Source organism: Chelonia mydas, chromosome 10, assembly GCF_015237465.2.
Source record: "Chelonia mydas isolate rCheMyd1 chromosome 10, rCheMyd1.pri.v2, whole genome shotgun sequence".
NCBI classification, from domain to species: domain Eukaryota; kingdom Metazoa; phylum Chordata; order Testudines; family Cheloniidae; genus Chelonia; species Chelonia mydas.
Window position 1 is genome coordinate 54,237,469 of NC_051250.2, and position 18,823 is coordinate 54,256,291.

The 18,823-nt window shown below is 46.7% G+C and overlaps 1 protein-coding gene across 5 annotated transcripts in view; it reads left to right on the forward strand.

The window, feature by feature from the left end:
* Nucleotides 1-5: 5 nt before the first annotated feature.
* APBA2 (amyloid beta precursor protein binding family A member 2) overlaps nucleotides 6-18,823 on the forward strand; it is a 207,267-nt gene continuing 188,449 nt past the window's right edge. For 2 of the 5 annotated variants that reach the window (XM_007053758.3, XM_007053759.3), the window contains exon 1: nucleotides 18,681-18,807. Coding sequence is in view for 1 of the 5 variants with exons in the window: in XM_043523431.1 (XP_043379366.1) it covers nucleotides 18,623-18,807 (185 nt within the window). In the remaining 4 variants the exon portion in view is untranslated. Of the gene's footprint in view, nucleotides 1,553-18,610; nucleotides 18,808-18,823 lie in introns of those variants that run through there. The other 3 variants (XM_043523427.1, XM_043523431.1, XM_037910743.2) reach the window with 3 other exon arrangements.

Below are 18,823 nucleotides of genomic sequence, written 5' to 3' on the forward strand. Positions count from 1 at the left end.
TAGGTAAGGCTGACCAAGAGTGGATGAGGGTCTTGAGTGAACAGGATTTTTTTTTTTTTTTAAAATCTGAGATGTTTTTCTTCAGACAGTGTCTCCTACAGCACCCATACGGCTCTTTATCAGTTTCCTAGGTACTCATTAGAAAATTATCTGTCACACAGTATTTGCAGCAACAATTACCAGCGAGTTCTCAACTAATTGACTTCAGAGAGGGTTCCATGGGGTGTAGGCAACTGCTGCCTTTGCTCACTGTAACTATCTCATTTTGGGTTGGGAGTAAAAACTTAAATCACTAAACACTTGATATAATAGGGCTCTCACCTTACTCTGAAGAGAGCACACACTATATACATCAAAACTTATTCTCTCTTTAGAGTAACCAGACATTCAAAAATAAGCCTAAACTCCCTCCCCAACTTTAGACACTCTCATGACCTTCAGGAGAGACTCTCCAAGCCCTCTTTTGCTACTAGATTGGAGCTAATTGGACAGGCCTGCTCTCACTTTCAACACTTCTCAGGGGCTGCTCAGCACCTTACAGTATCAGCTTGTTTGTGCTCTTGCCTAGTCATGCCCCACTGTAATTTCTTTCTTTCTTTCAGCGAGACTTTCAAAGGTCCCCACAGCCAAAAGCCAAACTAGAAATATTGTTCTTTAAATCTGACCTTTAGTCCTTATGGCAATATATAACTTCTTAAATAGCCAGACCTTAACTGAAGAAGGGGCCTGAAGTACAAATCCAAAGTTTGCGGATATTCAGCTGCGACATTTGGCTCACACCTATCTCTACCTATAAATACCAAAAGAAAACCAGATCCTTCCTTCATTTCTCCCCAAAGGGATACTACTCCCAAATACAACAGGATATGCTAGCTCCTTAAATCAGGTTTTGGATCAACTTCTAACCTGTTCCTGGCGCCAGTTCAGAGGAATACTGGGATTTGTAGTTCCAAAGGCTGATAAGAGTTGCAGGCTCTGAGGCAAAGCATGCTGGGAAGGAGGTGGGTTGTGTTTAGGGAGTTCCCTTTCTTCAGACTAGTGATAGGCTGGGAGTAATAAAGCTGGGGATAACCATACAAATTGGATTACTTTAGAAGGAAACTCAATGAGAACAGGATGGCTGGAGAAACTATCCTAGGTAGGGGAAAGTTTGTTTATTTTGGGGTGGGAGTATAATCTTGGAAAGGATGAAGATTCCTAGGAAGTAGAACAGGAGGTGGCCTTGGGCAGTGAAGCATAGAGGGCATGAGGTCTGGCTAAATGCTTCTTTTTGGGGTGGCCTTAAGGCTGAAGTTCCTGGTGCTGGTAGATAGTCACTCCTCACTGCACTTTGTCAAAGGACACCCGCTTGTGCAGACTCTTGGTGAAGAGCCTGTGGCACAGAAACAGAGCAGGAGGGGGAACAGGGGGAAGAATTCAATTTGGGCTTTTGTTAGCCTGAGGAGAAGCTAGCTGTAGCAATAAATGTAAAACAAATAGAAAGACTATCTCTTCCTCTGGATGAAGTAAGAACTGAGGAGGAAAGTTGCCTGCTGTCTTACTCAATGACAAGGTAAGAGATTGTGGTGCATACAAAAGCAGAATACATTAAAGACCACCCAACTATTGCAAGATATTAATTAACTGGGGAAAGAATCTTCTTTGTGATGAATTTCAAATGCTTTCTAATGGCAAATATTTTTCTACAGCAGCCCTCACCTGGAGGAGTTTGAAGCATGCTCTATTGACCAAAGTTTCCCTGTCTCTAAACTTTACCATGGGTGACAGAATAAATTTCTATATAATCTTAAAACACTCATCTTTCTAAATTCCTCTTTCAAAGTCAGTGGGAGTCACGGATGGCTTCCACCTTGCAGGACTGACTTCCCATCATGTGCACACACAAAATACTGTTGCGCTCGCCTCTAAACACTTGGGTCACCTAACGGAAAATCTGTTCTGTCCTGATGTTTGATTTCCCCCCACCCTCTAATTTTTGTAGCAGGATGGAACAGATGTACACAAATGCCTGTAAGCTTTTTTAAATATAAAAATCATCTTGTGTTTGAAGAATTGCGATCATCCAGTGTACTTCTGGTAGACCCAGAATTGACTAGCTTTCCTTGTGATGCTTTTTGGCTGGATGTGATGTTTTGATAACTGGTCAAACCTACTTTAGTGCTGTTACCTGACTTGGCTGAGTGCATTGTCAGGCTGTGGTAACTTTGATTTCAGTTATAAAATTAGCTTTAGTCAAAGTGGAATGATTTATCATACATCTAATATAATGTGTGTGAAACATGGGAATATTACATGCTGTAGGATGCATAATTTAAGCCTGATTTTCTGAACTGCTAACTTGCAGTGGCAGTTCTACTTTTCATTGAAGTACAATATCTCTTTTTTATATTTATGAAATAAAAAAATAGCTTCATAACAAAGGTAAAACATTGCGAGATTTAGTACTGTATCAGAGTTAATAAAAAAAATTCTAGAAACACCTTTGTTCAAATTTTAATACAAATTGTAAAATACCAAAGATGGCAAATATTCCAATGTGCAAATGACGTTTAGAATATTGACTTTGTTTTTGAGGTGAAAGGCTATAGCTGCACTGTGACTCTTTCAAAGGTCCCTTTTCTTTCATTAGAAAGCACAGCAGAGCATAATTTGATAGTACTCTGATATCTACAAAACAATGGAAAGTGACAATTATTATAAAACAAATAAGAAAAAATAGTGATGCTTTGTATTATTGTAAGAGATGAAGATTTTAATCTTCTGTTGCGTTGTTCATTCATTTTCAAGCAGAATACAGAGCGTGAACCTGTTCCCATGACAAAAGTCTTGTGGACTTCATTGGGAGCAGGAGCAGAGCTCTAGTCTTGTGGTAACCTTTCTAGTCCCCTTAAATTAAATGGCTGTCACAAAGGTCATAGGACCTTCTAATTGTATCTGGGACCTTTTTTTTGTTCTTATTGGGCCTGATTCTGTTCTCACTTACCATAATGTAAATGAGGAGTAATGTTAATGGAATAAATGGAATGACAGTGGTGTAAAATAGGTGAGAGAGAGAAGAATCAGGTCATCCTCTTCTCATTTGCAGCCTTCAGTGTTTTGCTTTTGGTACTCTTTTCTGATGCTCCCCCATGTGTCTAGATGATCTTATAATTGTGGGATGTTGTTCATATCAGAGGAATATGAGACTTCCGCTATCAATGATGGCATTCTGGAATGTTGCATTATGGTTTATTTGTAGTTAACATGGAAGTGCATTTTATACATGCATAATACTGCGTGTGTGTGTATCCTTTTCAAACGGGTACATTAAAACTTTTCTCTCTGCTGATGTTCCCTCTCCTGCAACAGTCCGGTTAGCTGAGGCATTCAGCAACTTTGTGATCTTAGCTTAATTTTTATTTCACCTTTGCAGATCATCTTTGAAAAAGAAAATGCAGCCAAAGCACTGTATGCACATAAGTATAAAATTTAGTTATATTTGTTCCAACATTTGTAAATAGTTTCTGAAAGAAGAGATTTTGGGTGTGTTGGGTTATTTGGCAAGTAAAATCAAGTTCTCTTCTGCCCCCACTTCCAGTTTTCCAGGATGTTCTTTTTCCCTTCTCAGAGCCTAGGGATGTTCCCATTTTACGCTGGCTAAGGAAGCTGACACAAATTCCTTCGCATCCCATCAATGTTACTCTATCAACCAAAGGGTTCAATGTCAATTGATGCAAAAGAGCCTCTCCCTGTTTTCTTCTGCACAACTCCAGTCCCTGTCCACCTGGAGAATCATCAGATAGAAGGCCACATAACTGAATCCAGTTCCATAGGTGGTTATTTAATCAAAAATAATTTCTTGCTGCACTTATTTTTAAAGAGACAGAGTTGTAAAGCTCTGGAATCGCTGCACCTCTTCAGCAGACAGCACAGAAATTGTAGGATTAGACTCATGCTATTGGGGGCAGGGAATAAGATGTTATAAAATTTGCTATTGAAAATTTTCTTTCTCTAATTATACCTAGTCCTAAACTAAAGGAAAACATTAAAACTTCTTATACATCTGCTGTTAAAACTCAACCTTACAGTTTTGCAGATATGCTAAAACACTGTATAGGGAATGTCCTTCCGTGTTTGTACTCTCAAGTTCAGATGAAGTCATTCCAGTCCTGAGGAGAAGCGCTCCCTGCTCAAGATTTCACTCACTGAATTCAATTGCTTTTATTAGTGAATTATATATAATGCTTCATCATATGTGTTGGTAGGTTATTTAAGTAGAAATTATTCTGTAATGCTACCTTCAGATCCAGTGCTAACTATATATTTCCTAGTAGTGCAAGAGCAGGCTTGGACAACTAGAAACTAGGGTGTAGTTACAGTGCTTTGGAGGAATTCCTCTTGCTTGTTCGGCACCCATTCTTGGGCGGATACACAGAGAAGCATTAGTGCTGAATGAGGCCTGGAGTGTCCTCTCCTGATCTGCGTACAGAAGGTTCATTCTCTGGAACATAGAGGGTGCTCCATATGTGTGGATTCCATGGAAGAAGGTGAATGAGTGGCCTGGGGCAGTTGTAGGTGGGCCAGGGAACACATCCCATACTTCCTCTGGCCCCCTGAAGCAGAGAATATGGCTTTGGGGCTGTGCATTGTCTTCAACAAAACCCCCTTGACAGGGAGTCTGGGGAAGCTACAAGGCCTAAAGCTGGTGCAGAGGGACTGGGCCACTCTGACATACCAGGGTACAATCCAAACCAATGAGTAGCTGTGTCACTCCTGCCCTGCAACCTAGGATGCCCTTTACAATGCCTTGCTGCCGTAGTCTCCAACCTGGACTGTTCTCAAAGAACCTCCAGCATGTGGGACACTCCCAACTACGTAGAGATGTGCTGTAGCCAGACAGCCACACCTTGGCTCTTACCAGCCTTAAAATTTACCACAGGTGACTCCAACATACCCCCAGTCTCAGATTTTTCCCCAGCAACATATGTCCTGTACTGCCCAGCCCTCTCCTGGACAGTACAAGTGTACTGAGTCTTATTCTTTTAAGGGAATAATATGCACACCTTTTGTTGCCCTAAATGGAGTTACCCAGACACTTCAACTTGAACACACTGGATTAAATAAAACAGTAAAACAAATACAGAGAGATTTTTAAGTGACTACCACTAATGAGGCATAAAAGTCAGAAATGGTTACAAGGAAAAGAAAGATAAAACACTTACTGGTGCCTAACTTAACAAACTGTATTAGATTCAAAGCAAAGTTTTCTCACCACATGTTTTCAGCAGTCTTACTGACCAAACTCTTTAGGTCAGGGCCCCTCCCGCAGAGTCCAACAGCTGCTTTTGACTCTTCAGATGCAGTGAATGTGATGGGCAGGAAGAAAGAGGGGGGTGTCTTTCCCTTCTTTTTATGATCCTGTCTCTCATTTCCAGCTGGGAGCCAGGTGACAGGCAGTGTGTGTGGAAGGGAACTCCATGCTGTTTCTCTGCTGGGGTGTAGATTTTAGCCCCTTCCCCCTTTCTTGCCAAAGAATGTCCACTTAGCCGGCAATGGTCCATCAGCTTTGTTTATACCTGGCTGAGGCATGAGCTTGCCTTTTGTTGCTCAGGAACTGGTTTGGCAGCTCCCAAGACTTATCTGGAAAACATACTTCTAGTCGTGATTTCAGCTTATAACTTCACATATAATGCTGCTATGTGCCTTTTGCCATGATATTGATCAGTCAATTGAGTTTGTAAAATGCTACCTCACAAGACATGCCTTGTACAAAAATTATTACAATGGTGTGTAGGGTGTGAACTGAGGGGTATATTGTCAGAGCCACTACACAGATGGCCCTGTCCTCACAAGGTTTCTGTAGGTTTGGGAATAGACTCTCAGGGCATGGCTACACTTGCAGATGTAGAGCGCTTTGAGTTAAACCTGCCTTCAGAGAGCACAGTAGGGAAAGCGCTGCAGTCTGTCCACACTGACAGCTGCAAGAGCACTGGCGTGGCCACATTTGCGGCACTTGCAGCGGCATTGGGAGTAGTGCATTATGGGCAGCTATCCCACAGAGCACCTCTTCCCATTCTGGTGCTGTGGCTTGTGGGAAGGGGGCAGGGGGTGCGGGGCATTCTGGGTCCTGTCCCAAAGCCCCGTGATGCATCGGTTCACATCCCAGCAATCACTGTACTTCCATCCACATTTGGTGCCATCTTTCAACGTTTTTTGTACTGCGCGCTCTGTCTTCCCTTTTGGTCTGCAGGAATGGAGCCTGAACTGCTGAGGCATATGCTGACGAGTCTTGCCAGCACGTCACGTTTGGCAGTCAAGTTATTCCTTATGATCCAAAGTGACAGTGATATCGACTCGAGTAATGCATATGACATGATTTTGCTTGTGACATTCACGGACATGCTTACTACTAGGGGCATGCTTTTGGGCTCGGGAAACAAGCACTGAGTGGTGGGATCACATCGTCATGCAAGTCTGGGATGACGAGCAGTGGCTGCAAAACTTTCAGATGAGAAAAGCCACGTTCATGGAACTGTGTGAGGAGCTCGCCCCCACCCTGCAGCACAAGGACAGGAGACTGAGAGCTGCCCTGACAGTGGAGAAGTGGGTGGCTATTGCAATCTGGAAGCTGGCAACTCCAGACAGCTACTGATCAGTCACTAACCAGTTTGGAGTGGGGAAGTCGACCGTTGGAATCATGTTGATGCAATCTTGCAGGGCCATTAATCGCATCCTGGTCAGAAGAACCATGACTCCAGGTAATGTGCATGACGTGGATGACTTTTGCATAAATGGGTTTCCCTAACTGTGGAGAGGTGATAGATGGCACACATATTCCAATTCTGGCACCAGCCCAGTAGCCTCTGAGTATGTTAATTGGAAGGGGTATTTCTCTATGGTTCTCCAGGCGCTTGTGGATCATCATGGGCGTTTCATTGACATTAACACAGGCTGGCCTGGAGATGTGCATGATGCACGTATCTTTCGGAACACTGGCCTGTTCAGGAAGCTGCAAGCCGGGACTTTTTTTCCCAGACCAGAAGATCTCCATAGGGGAGGTCGAAATGCCCATTGTGATCCTTGGAGACCCCACTTACCCTTTAATGCCGTGGCTCATGAAACCCTGAACAGGGCAGGGCAGTAGGTTGACAGCAGCAAGGAGCGGTTCAACAACAGGCTGAGCCAGTGCAGAATGATTGTGGAGTGTGCTTCTGGCTGTTTAAAGGGCCGCTGGCGCTCTCTGTATGGGAAGCTGGACCTGGCCGATGACCGTATCCCCGCGGTTACATCCGCATGCTGTACCCCCCATAACATTTGTGAAAGGAAGGGTGAACAATTCACTCAGGATAAAACTTGGAGGTTCAAGACTTGGAGTCTGAATTTGAACAGCCAGAGAGCAGGGCTATTAGAGGGGCCCAGCATGGGGCTGCAAGGATTAGGGGTGCCTTGAAGGAGCAATTTGAGGCTGAAAGCCACCAGTAATGTCTGGTGCCCTGCACGGGAGTGAAGTGCAGTGGTACCAACGGTAGTAGGAATCTGTGTTTGCTTCCCTGACTTGCAGTGCCTGTTTCTTTCCTGGGCTAAGGTATCTTTTACTTTATGCAATAATAAAGAATGTTTTCAAAGCCAAAAAATCCATTTATTGAAAAGAAACCCAACTGCTTGGGAAACAGGGCAAAGGGGTGGGGTGGGGAATGGTACAATCATAGATTTGCATATGTCCTGTTATCATACTCAGCCTTCCTGTCTGGAGTGCTGTGCAATGAGTGCTGCGCTTCAGGATGGCTATACTGCATGGTGATGGGGGTTGAGTGCAGTGGGTAAGGGTCGTAGTTTTCAGGGCTGGGTGGTGAAGCTACAGGTGTTGGAGGCAGCTGGTGGCAGTAAGAACCCGGATGTTGGGGAGAGTGGGTTGGAGGTGACATGGGGGCACAAGGGAAAGAGTTTTGGGACAAGGGCTGCAGGGGGAGGTTAGGCATGGTAGTGCTCCGCCTGCATGGCTATGAGCTCCTGGATCAAGTCCGCCAGGCACTCCATTATGCTTATCAGCCGATCCATGCTTTGCTGCTGGAGCAACGCGCTTTTGTGCCAGCACTCCTTATTCGGCTGGCGGATCCTCCTTTCACTGTCCTGCTACTCCTGCACTTTTCCATTTTCATTATTTGAATGCTGCATTACTTCATGCAACATCTCTTCCTTGCTTCTACATGACCCCTTTCTGATTCTTTGGAGTCTTTTGGCCAGTGATAACACGGACGGCTGAGATCTCAAAGTTGCATCTGTAAAGGCAAAACGCAACACTTAACAGAGGCAGCATTGTTCACACCAGACAGAGCAATGATTCCCCCATACTCAAGGGCAAGCACAGTCTACATAATAGCATAATTTGCCCATCCCAAAGTGAGTGTGCACAACCCATGGGAGCCCCAAAATGGTGAGTAAGCACAGGGTCAAGTGTGACTGATTTTCATGGCTGTACTGTCCTCTGGGTTTCTGTGCCTTGGGGAGAGCCAACAGCAGCAGGGGGCCCCTATGCTGAACACTGTCCCCACATTTTCCACAGGAATTCGTCCTGGAAGATATCTCACTGCTAAGGGTGACCTGGAAAGCAAGGGAGGGTCTTCTAGTGCAATGCGGCTTCTGCCCTGGCCCATATGCAGCTTGTCTGTGTGCAGCAATGGTCCCCCCCACCCTTCACGGCACAGTGGTGCGGACAAGTTATCCTTACTGGGACAAGGAACATAGTGGCTTTCCCAAGAAACCTGTGCAAGCGCATTGCCCAAGTTCTGGATGAGACCTTTGAAGAGATCACAGAGGCCAATTACCACGATGTTGGTAGTTACCAATGCCCTATTCTGCATCTAGGCATGCATGCAGCCCTAACCCTCCTCACCCCAAGAGCCTGCACCAAATAACTTCCTTCCCAAAATAAAACCACTTACCGGGAACCTCCTCTGGTGTTTGTCCTTCCCCAAGCACCGGCTGCCGTGACTGGCTACCTTCCTCCTGGCTTGAGAACAGCTGCTGGTGCATGCATCCAGGGATTCCAGGGTGTCTTCCTCCGCCTCAGCACCCTCGCTCCTGCTTTGCTGCTCCTCCTCCTCCTCCCATCTTGTTGAACTGGGCTCTGAAGTGCCCATGGTGGTACTCGGAGTGGAGGTGGGGTTGGCCCCAAGTATCGCGTCCAGCTCTTTGTAGAAACGGCAGGTCTCAGGGGCAGCACCGGAGCGGCTGTTTGCTTCACGGGCTTTGTGGTAGGCATTCCGCAGCTCCTTTACTTTAATCCTGCACTGCAGTGCGTCCTGGTCATGGCCCCTTTCCATCATGTCCCTTGATATCTGCTCGAAGGTATCGTAATTCCTACATCTGGAGCGCAGCTGGGACTGGACAGCTTCCTCCCCGCAAACGCTGATGAGGTCCAGCGCCTCGCCATTGTTCCATAGTGGGGATCACCTGGTGGGTGGAGGCATGGTCACCTGGAAAGATTCACTGAGAGCACTCCGTGCCTGGCTGAGCAAACAGGAAGGGGATTTTCAAAATTCCCAGAGAATTTGAGGGTGGTTCTGACGGTTGGTCACCTGAGAGCAGGGCAGTAGAGTTCAAAGTGATAACCAGAGTGGCTACAACAGGCATCGTGGGACACTTCTGGAGGCCGATCAGAGCACACTGACAGACCAAGGCGTCCACACTGGTGCTGCGGCGCTCCAGCGGGGGCGCACAAAACATTATTCCACTTGCTGAGATGGAGTACCAGGAGCGGACCAGCCGCGGAGTCTGTGTACTGTACGTGCCTTGCCAGTGTGGATGGGTACTGAGCTAGTGTGCCCAGGGCTCTTTTAATGCACTATAACTTGCAACTGTAGCCAAGCCCTCAGTTATTCTTTAGGGGGGAAGGGAGTTGAATTTTACTCCACAAAGAACAATGGTGAGGAACTCTCTGAGGGGATCCTTGCTGAGACTTCCTCCTGTAGTGATCTGGCCCTTGATTTGCCAGACAGAAGAACATCACTCATTCAGTGAACAGTAAAATAGAAAGAATTAATTTAAAATTAACCAACACTCACTCTGCACACACTTGATTGTTTGTTAATATGATATTCATGTTAACCAAGTGATAAAAACTGTTTACTGCACAGATGAAATATCCTAAAATGGTAATGTAGACACTGCTTAGCATGATATATAATAGGCTCTACTAACCTTTGTTCAAGGTTTCAAACAAAGTCACGTGGGTGATAAGATTCTGTTAGTTCCCATTCATTTTCATATAAAGATGACATATATCTATATGAATTGACCTAACATTCATATTTTATTTTAAACCAAAGGTCTTCAGCCTTCTAGGATTTGAAAATACCTTTGAGAGGTGATTTGCAACAGGCTTAAAGATTTATGAGACTAGAATTTATCCTACTGTGGAGGGGAAAGATATTGCCTCCTGGGATGAAATGCTCCTGTAATAGCTGCAGAATGATGCTGGTACCTGTAGTCTAGAATTATTAATATGCAAAGCATTGCAGACACTTTAACACAAATATTGGAAAGAATGTAGGGCAGTTTGTGCGTGGTTGAGTGGGGGTAATTTCATATGCATTAGAATGTACGCACTTGCTTATGTATATTTTTAGGGGATAAAATTACTTATTGGATTTCTAGCTGTAACACTACTTTTTAAAGTAACCATTTAACTGTTATGCTTTGTAAATAATATTTAAGGAATAGCTAAACTCCATTCACATAGAATGGGTTAAGAACATAAGAACCACCATACTGGGTCAGATCAGAGGTCCATCTAGCCCAGTATCCTGTCTTCCAACAGTGGCCAATGCCAGGTGCCCCAGAGGGAATGAACAGAACAGGCAATCATCAAGTGATCCATCCCCTCTCGCCCATTCTCAGCTTCTGGCAAACAGAGGCTAGGGACACCATCCCTGCCCATCCTGGCTAATAGCCATGGATGGACCTATCCTCCATGAATTTATCTAGTTCTTTTTTGAACCCTGTTATAGTCTTGGCCTTCACAACATCTTCTGGCAAGGAGTTCCACAGGTTAACTGTGCGTTGTGTGAAAAAATGCTTTGTTTTGTTTGTTTTAAACCTGCTGCCTATTAATTTCATTTGGTGACCCCTAGTTCTTGTGTTATGAGAAGGAGCAAATAACACTTTCTTATTTATTCTCCACACCAGTTATGATTTTATAGAACTCTATCATATGCCCCCTTAGTCATCTTTTTACCAAGCTGAAAAGTCCCAGTCTTATTAATCTCTCCTCATATGGCAGACGCTCCATACCTCTAATCATTTTTGTTGCTCTTTTCTGAACCTTTTCCAATTCCCATATATCTTTTTTGAGATGGGGCGACCACATCTGCACGCACTATTCAAGATGTGGGCATACCATGGATTTTTATAGAGGCAATATGATATCTTATGTCTTTCGTAATGAGTTGTGCGTTTTGATTTGTATCTACTTCAGATTTTCAATAAATTACAAAAATGCATAAACAGCCTTAATTGTTTGCTTACCATAAAATAATTTTTCAGTAACCAGGATCCAGATTGTCTGATGGGATCCATAAGTGGGGAGAGGAGAGCTGTGTTTGTGTGTATTTTTCCTCACCTGCACCAAAGGGGGAATGCTGCTTTTGTCTCCACAGGGGACTTACGTGGAAAGGGTTCTGCAGAGTTTGCAGAAGAGCACGGAACTAGCTTATTAGGATATGAATATACAAGTTAATATGCACCCTTTTTTCCTTTCACTTTTGTATGTAATTTTAATGAGAAACTATAATAAGTATCTGGATAAGTCACTAATTCCAATATGAGGCTGAGGAAGAACACTTCAATAGGGCACCACTTTTGGAGCAACACAGTCCTAAAGGGAGAAGTCACTTGAAGGAGAGACCACTCGTGCTCCCTCCCCATCAAGCCCTGATTTCTACGTTTGGTGAACTGCTTTAGCGAAGTTTGCCCTTTCCATGTAAATGGGGTTATTTCTATAGAATTAATCAGTTTTCAAGACTCAGTTCATTCAGTTTATGACACACAACACGTTATTCCCCTATATGTGTAAACAACAGAGCTGCAAATAAATTTTAAGTTATGTATGTATACACCAGTGTGGACAATTTTATACATAAAAATGTTATATATGAAAGAAAACCAAAATATAATGAAGTAACAGCATAAAGATGCCTGGCAGATCAGATACAAGTAGACCACAATGCACAAGTATAAACCACATGCCTAACTGAGTTGGATACATAATGACTACACTGCATAACATCTAGCTGATGGGAATGCAAGTCAACTAAATTAAAATTCCTTTTCACTCTTGGTGTCATGAGATATTTATGCTCACCCTTACACTCAAATCTGAGGAGTTGCTAGAAATCTGCAATTTGTACGTACACTAGCTTACCTTCTGTCACAATTGCCTCCCAGATGTGCCTTTATATTCAAAATACTTCTAAAGGCACCCACTGTGTTAATGATTATCTAATCGTTTCTAAGAAAAGGCCTGAGCGATCAAGTATGTTTATCATTCACCATAAAAAAAATGCTGTTCCCAGGGCACTGTAAACCATGATGAGCCTTCAAATATTAAATGAATCATCTTATGATTCCTATATCTTGTATGGGGGTCTGTATCCTGTCCTCCCAGGGAGATGTTTCTTCCATCTTGTACTAATACTATCAGTCTATGACCTTACTGTAGATTATGCTTAGCTGTGTCCATGTCTCCAGCTCTAATGTTCAATCTCTTTTACTCCGTTTTTCTTAGGGCTAGTCTTAGGGCATGTCTACACTGGCAGCGTTACAGCGCCGGGAGTTACAGCACCGCTCAGAGAAGGGAAATCGCTGTTGTGTGTTCACACTGTTAGCTGCCTGCGCAATAGCATGTTCACACTTGCGGCGGTATTCGGAGTGGTGCACTCTGGGCAGCTATCCCACAAAGCACCTCTTTCTCTTCTGCCGCTAAGAGTTGTGGGAAGGCGGAGGGGGTCATGGGGCATTCTGGGTCCTGTCCCAGTGCCCCGTGGTGCATTGCTTCACATCCCAGCAATCCATGTACTTCCGTCTACATTTGGTGCCATCCTTCAATTGTTTGTGTATTGCACTCCCTGCCTCTTTGGGCTGCTGACCAGTATGCTGCATGCTCTGACCACGAGTGGCAGTGGAGTTATTCCTTAAACTACAAAGGCAAGAGGAGTGCGACATTGATCTCGCCATGCGTAGTAGCTATGACATGAGCTTGCTTGTGGCATCATGGAGGTGCTGACCACAGTGTAACGCCACTTTTGGGCTCGGGGAAACAAGCACTGAGTGGTGGGATCACATCATGATGCATGTCTGGGATGACAAGCAGTGGCTGCAGAACTTTCGGATGAGGAAAGCCAGATTCATGGGACTCTGTGATGAGCTCACCGCAGCCCTGCAGCACAAGGACACAAGAATGAGAGCTGCCCTGCCATTGGAGAAGCGTGTGGCGATTGCACTGTGGAAGCTGGCTACTCCAGACTGCTACCGATCGGTCGCTAACCAGTTCAGAGTGGGAAAGTCGATCGTTGGACTCGTGTTGATAGAAGTGCGCAGGGACATTAATCTCGTCCTGCTCTAAAAGACCATGACTCTGGGCAACGTGTGTGACGTTGTGGATGGCTTTGCACAAATGGGCTTCCCTAACTGTGGAGAGACGATAGATGGCATGCATATTCCAATTCTGGCACCAGACCACTTAGCCACCGAGTATATTAATTGCAAGGGGTATTTCTCAGTGGTTCTCCAGGCACTTGTGGATCACCATGCGCGTTTCACAGACATTAATGCAGGCTGGTCTGAAAAGGTGCATGACGCACACATCTTTCGGAACACTGGCCTGTTCAGGAAGCTGCAAGCAGGGACTTTCTTCCCAGACCAGAAGATCACTGTAGGGGAAGTAGTAATGTCCATTGTGGTCCTGGGAGACCCCACCTACCCCATTTTACAGAAGCAGAATTGTTTGCAACACACAGAACACTGATTCAGTGATTTAAAACACTGAGAGTACTCCCACGCCTGTCACTAACTAGCTGACCCCAGGCAAGCACATATGAGCCACAAGACCCCCAAAATGGCGAGTAGCCACAGGGACAGGGTAAATCACTTTTCCTAGGCCCTGCTATACACTGGGCACGTGGCTCTTGGGGGAGAGCCAGCGCTGTGGGAGGAGCTTGATAATCATTCCCGTCCCCACACTTTCCACAGAATGTGATCATTATGGAAGATATCTTGCTGCTGAGGGTCAGCAGGGAATCAAGGGAGGGTCTTCTCCAAGACTGCAGCTTCTGCCCTGGCCCCTATGCGGTTTGCCTGCGTGCAGCAGTTGTGGATTTAGAGTTAGTGTGGCCCTGTGCTCAGCTTCATTTTTGTACCGTTAGCTAACTATTGCGAAGTGCTTGGGATAAGAGTGCTTTATAAAAAAAATGTAAAAAAGCATTTGGGTGCGGGGTCTGGCCAGGACTTATTGTGCAGGAGGGGGCTCAGGGCTGGGACAGGGGTTTGGGCTGTGGAGCACTTACCTGGGGCAGCTCCCATTTGGTGTGAGGGGTCCAGGTGGGGATGTGGCGGGGTGGTGCAGGAGTCAGGGTAGGCAGGGGACTGGGGGGGGGCAGGAGTCAGGAAGGCCAGGGTGTGTGTGAGCGGGGTGCAGGAGTGTGTTGGGGTGCGGGGTCTAGTCAGGAGTTAGGATGCAGGAAGGGGTTCAGGGTTGGGACAGGAGGTTGGGGTGTGAGGTGCTTACCTGGGGCAGCTTCCATTTGGTGCGAGGGGTGCAGGTGGGAATGTGGGGTGTATGTGTGCAGGAGTTCCCATTTGGTGCTCAGGGTGGGGGGAGGATGTGTGTGTGGGGGGGTGCAGGAGTCAGGGAGGGCAGGGGGTTGGGAGTGTGTGAGGGAGATGTAGGAGTCAGGACTGGGGTCTGGGGGTGTGGGCTGGGATCGTGGGGGTGCTCCCAGCTCCCTGCCCTGAGCGGCTCACTGCAGCGGGGGGTGGGGTATGTGTAGGGGGAGTGTGGGGGCCCTGCCTTTGCTCCGCCCCGCCCCGCCCCGATTCCACCTCCTTCCCAAAGGCCCAACCCCTGCCTTTTCTCTGCCTCATTCCCTGAGCACGCTGCGGCCCCTCTCCTTCCCCTCCCTCCTGAAGCGACCTGAGCGCCGGCAAACAGCTTTCTGGCGGCGGGGGAAGCACTGGGAGGGACTGGGAAGGGCGGGAACACAGCACACTCAGGGGAGGAGGCGGCAAAGAGTCAGAGGAGGGGGAGCTTGGTTGCTAGTGGGTGCAGAGCCTGCAGCAGGAGCCAGCAAGACCAAGCTTCTGCCCCCACAGCTGCCTGGCCCTGGGGCCAGCATGCCAGGGCACCCTGTGTTTTACTGTAAATCCACCTTTGTGCGGAGCTATGTCCCGCCCGCCTGGTACTCCTGCCAGGGAGCAGGCTTAGGCACAGGGGCTTCCCCTGCTCCCCGGCTGGAACGCTGGGTGGACAGAGTGGGTCAGGGCGTGGGGGTGCCCCATTTGTCCGGAGCCCCTGGGCATGGGCCACATTGGCCCGGGGCGAATCTGCCACTGGAACCCAGGAGTCCGGACTCCCAGGCCCCCCTGCTCTAACCACAAAACACCATTTTCCTTTCTGAGCCAGGAATAGAGCTCAGGAGCCGTGAGTCCCAGCCCCCCTTGCTCAAAGCACTAGTCTCCACTCCCCTCCCAGAGTTGGGGAAAGAACCTAGGAGTCCTGACTCCAGCTCCCCCAGGCCTCCAACACTGAGGCAAGGGATGGTCCCAAACACACCCAGGCATTCCCTGCCCATCCAGGTCTGTGGAACTGGGGGCAAGGACTGAAAACTGGACCATCTGGGGAACTTGCCCCATTGTTTGTAGCCGCCCTTCCTTGGCAGCCACGACCTGCTCACCCTGGCTGGCTGCAGAAAACTTACATGGAAATATTATTTCTGGGGTCTCCCAACTTCTTCTGAGGGGTTTAATGAGCCTCCACTTCTCGTTCCTCTGCACCTGACAGAGAGAGGCTCTGGGGGCCCTGGATCCTGGCTACCTTGGCTACAGCTGGGGTGGGCTGTTTGCAAAGCACCAGAGCCTGCCAGCTTCTGCCACCCGGAGTGAGCAGACGCCCGAGTTGCTAGGGAGCACTGCCAGGGGAGTGGCCGGGCTCCTACCTGGATGGTGATCATGTCATGCACGGAGCTGGGACTGGCAGCCCAGCCCAGGCTGGCCCTTCAGGGGAAGTGGGCACGTGCGGTGCACCAAGCCCAGGCCCCTCTGCTACCCGGACGGGGTGAGCAGAGCAGGGCCAGGGGCTGCTCTCCAAATGACTCCTCTCCCGACATCTGCACCCCACAGATAGTGGGCTGCCTCTTTCCTTCCCATGGCCTCTCCAGCATGCTCAGGAAGCTTGCCCTCCCCTCACCTGTCACTGTGAACCTGTGGGCACTCCCTTCCCCAACCCTGGGCTAGCCCCCTCCTCAACCAGAGCCATCTCCTCAGGCTATGAAAGGCCCCCTGTAGATGCTGCTGAGGCTCTCTGTCATCTTCCTGCCGTCTCGGCAGGGAGGCTGATGGCAGTTACTCTGGTAACCGGACTTTTAGTGTCCAGTCAGCAGTGCTGACCAGATACTGCCAGGTCCCCTTTTTGACCGGACTTGATCGTTGAAAACCAGACACCTTGCAACCCTAAAGTCGTACCATTGTAAAGGAGCTACAGCAGAAACTAGAACTGGACTGAAAAAGCCAAACATGGCCCAAAGGACAGCACTTGACTCCCAGCCTTAGAGTACCCCTTGTGTTGCCAGTTGGTGGTCTTCTGAATTTTTTTAATATAAAAATATATTGTATGTCTGATTTGTTTTGAAACAGTGCGGAGAAAACTTATTGGCAGCTGAGGTGAAGCTCTCAGACTTTACCATTTGTAGGCAGGTATGAACCTTCTAACCTGAGGAGGGGAGTGTGGGATTAGAGCTAATCCAAAATTTGTTGAATAATGTATGTGACTAACTTCCCAATATTTTAAAGCAAATTATCCAATTGATTCTTTTCACCCATTTTCTAGCTATTTGTCCACCATACAGAGCAAATACTTCATCACCATATCCATTGGCAATGGAGCGTACCTGTACATAATATTAAATATTAATATGAATAGGAGCCATCCTATTCAATTTATTCATAAATGATCTGGAGAAAGGGGTAAACGGTGAGGTGGCAAAGTTTGCAGATGATACTAAACTGCTCAAGTTAGTTAAGACCAAAGCAGACTGTGAAGAACTTCAAAAAGATCTGACAAAACTAAGTGATTGGGCAACAAAATGGCAAATAAAATTTAATGTGGATAAATGTAAAGTAATGCACACTGGAAAAAATAACCCCAACTATACATACAATATGATGGGGGCTAATTTAGCTACAACTAATCGGGAGAAAGATCTTGGAGTCATCGTGGGATTGTTCTCTGAAGACGTCCACGCAGTGTGCAGCGGCAGTCAAAAAAGCAAACAGGATGTTAGGAATCATTAAAAAAGGCATAGAGAATAAGACAACGAATATCTTATTGTCCTTATATAAATCCATGGTACACCCACATCTTGACTACTGCGGACAGATGTGGTTCCCTTATCTCAAAAAAGATATACTGGCATTAGAAAAAGTTCAGAAAAGGGCAACTAAAATGATTAGGGATTTAGAATGGGTCCCATATGAGGAGAGATTAAAGAGGCTAAGACTTTTCAGCTTGGAAAAGAGGAGGCTGAGGAGGGATATGATAGAGATATATAAAATCATGAGTGGTGTGGAGAAAGTGAATAAGTAAAATTTATTTATTTGTTCCCATAATATAAGAACTAGGGGTCACCAATGGAAATTAATGGATAGCAGGTTTAAAACAAATAAAAGGAAGTTCTTCTTCACTCAGCGCACAGTCAACCTGTGGAACTCCTTGCCCGAGGAGGTTGTGAAGGCTAGGACTATAACAGGATTTAAAAGAGAACTGGTTAAATTCATGGAGGTTAAGTCCATTAATGGCTATTAGCCAGGATGGGTAAGGAATGGTGTCCCTAGCCTCTGTTTGTCAGAGGGTGGAGATGGATGGCAGGAGAGAGATCACTTGATCATTACCTGTTAGGTTCACTCCCTCTGGGGCACCTGGCATTGGCCACTGTCTGTAGACAGGATACTGGGCTGGATGGACTTTTGGTCTGACCCAGTATGGCCATTCTTATGTTCTTATTAAAAAAAGGTAGTTTGTTTTTCCCAGCTAGATATGGGATATCTTTATAGTAGAGGTGCATCTGTACCAAAACCGCAGGATCAAACGCTCCCAAACTTTATCAGGAAAGGGGACGGAAAGGTAATAATCTGAACTCTGATTTTTGGGGCTTGGGGCCGTCTCCAGTTAATATGATAGAGAACCTGGGGAAGGTTATATTAGGAAAGTCCTGTTTGCCCTGATTCTTTCTCTGCTGCTGACTGTGGGAGGGCCAGGGAATAGGGTAAAATGTTAATGAATGGGGGCGGGGGGGCAGCTTGCTGAGGCCTCTCAGACCCCAAAGGCGGACTGGGCTTCCCTTCCTCAAAGCTTCCAGGCGTTTGGTTATGCGTCATGCAGAGCCCGGGGCTGCTGGGGAGGAGGCGGTATCTGCTGCTACTCAGCTTCCCGGGTTCATTAGTAGTCTCCGTGTGTGGCTCTGCTCTGAAGCAGTCACACAATAGAGCTGGTGCGGCTGGTCCCGCTCGGTCTGCGAGGAGCAGGAGTGGAGGCGAGGGGGCGGCAGAGTCCCAGCCCAGGTAAGGGGGGAGGAGG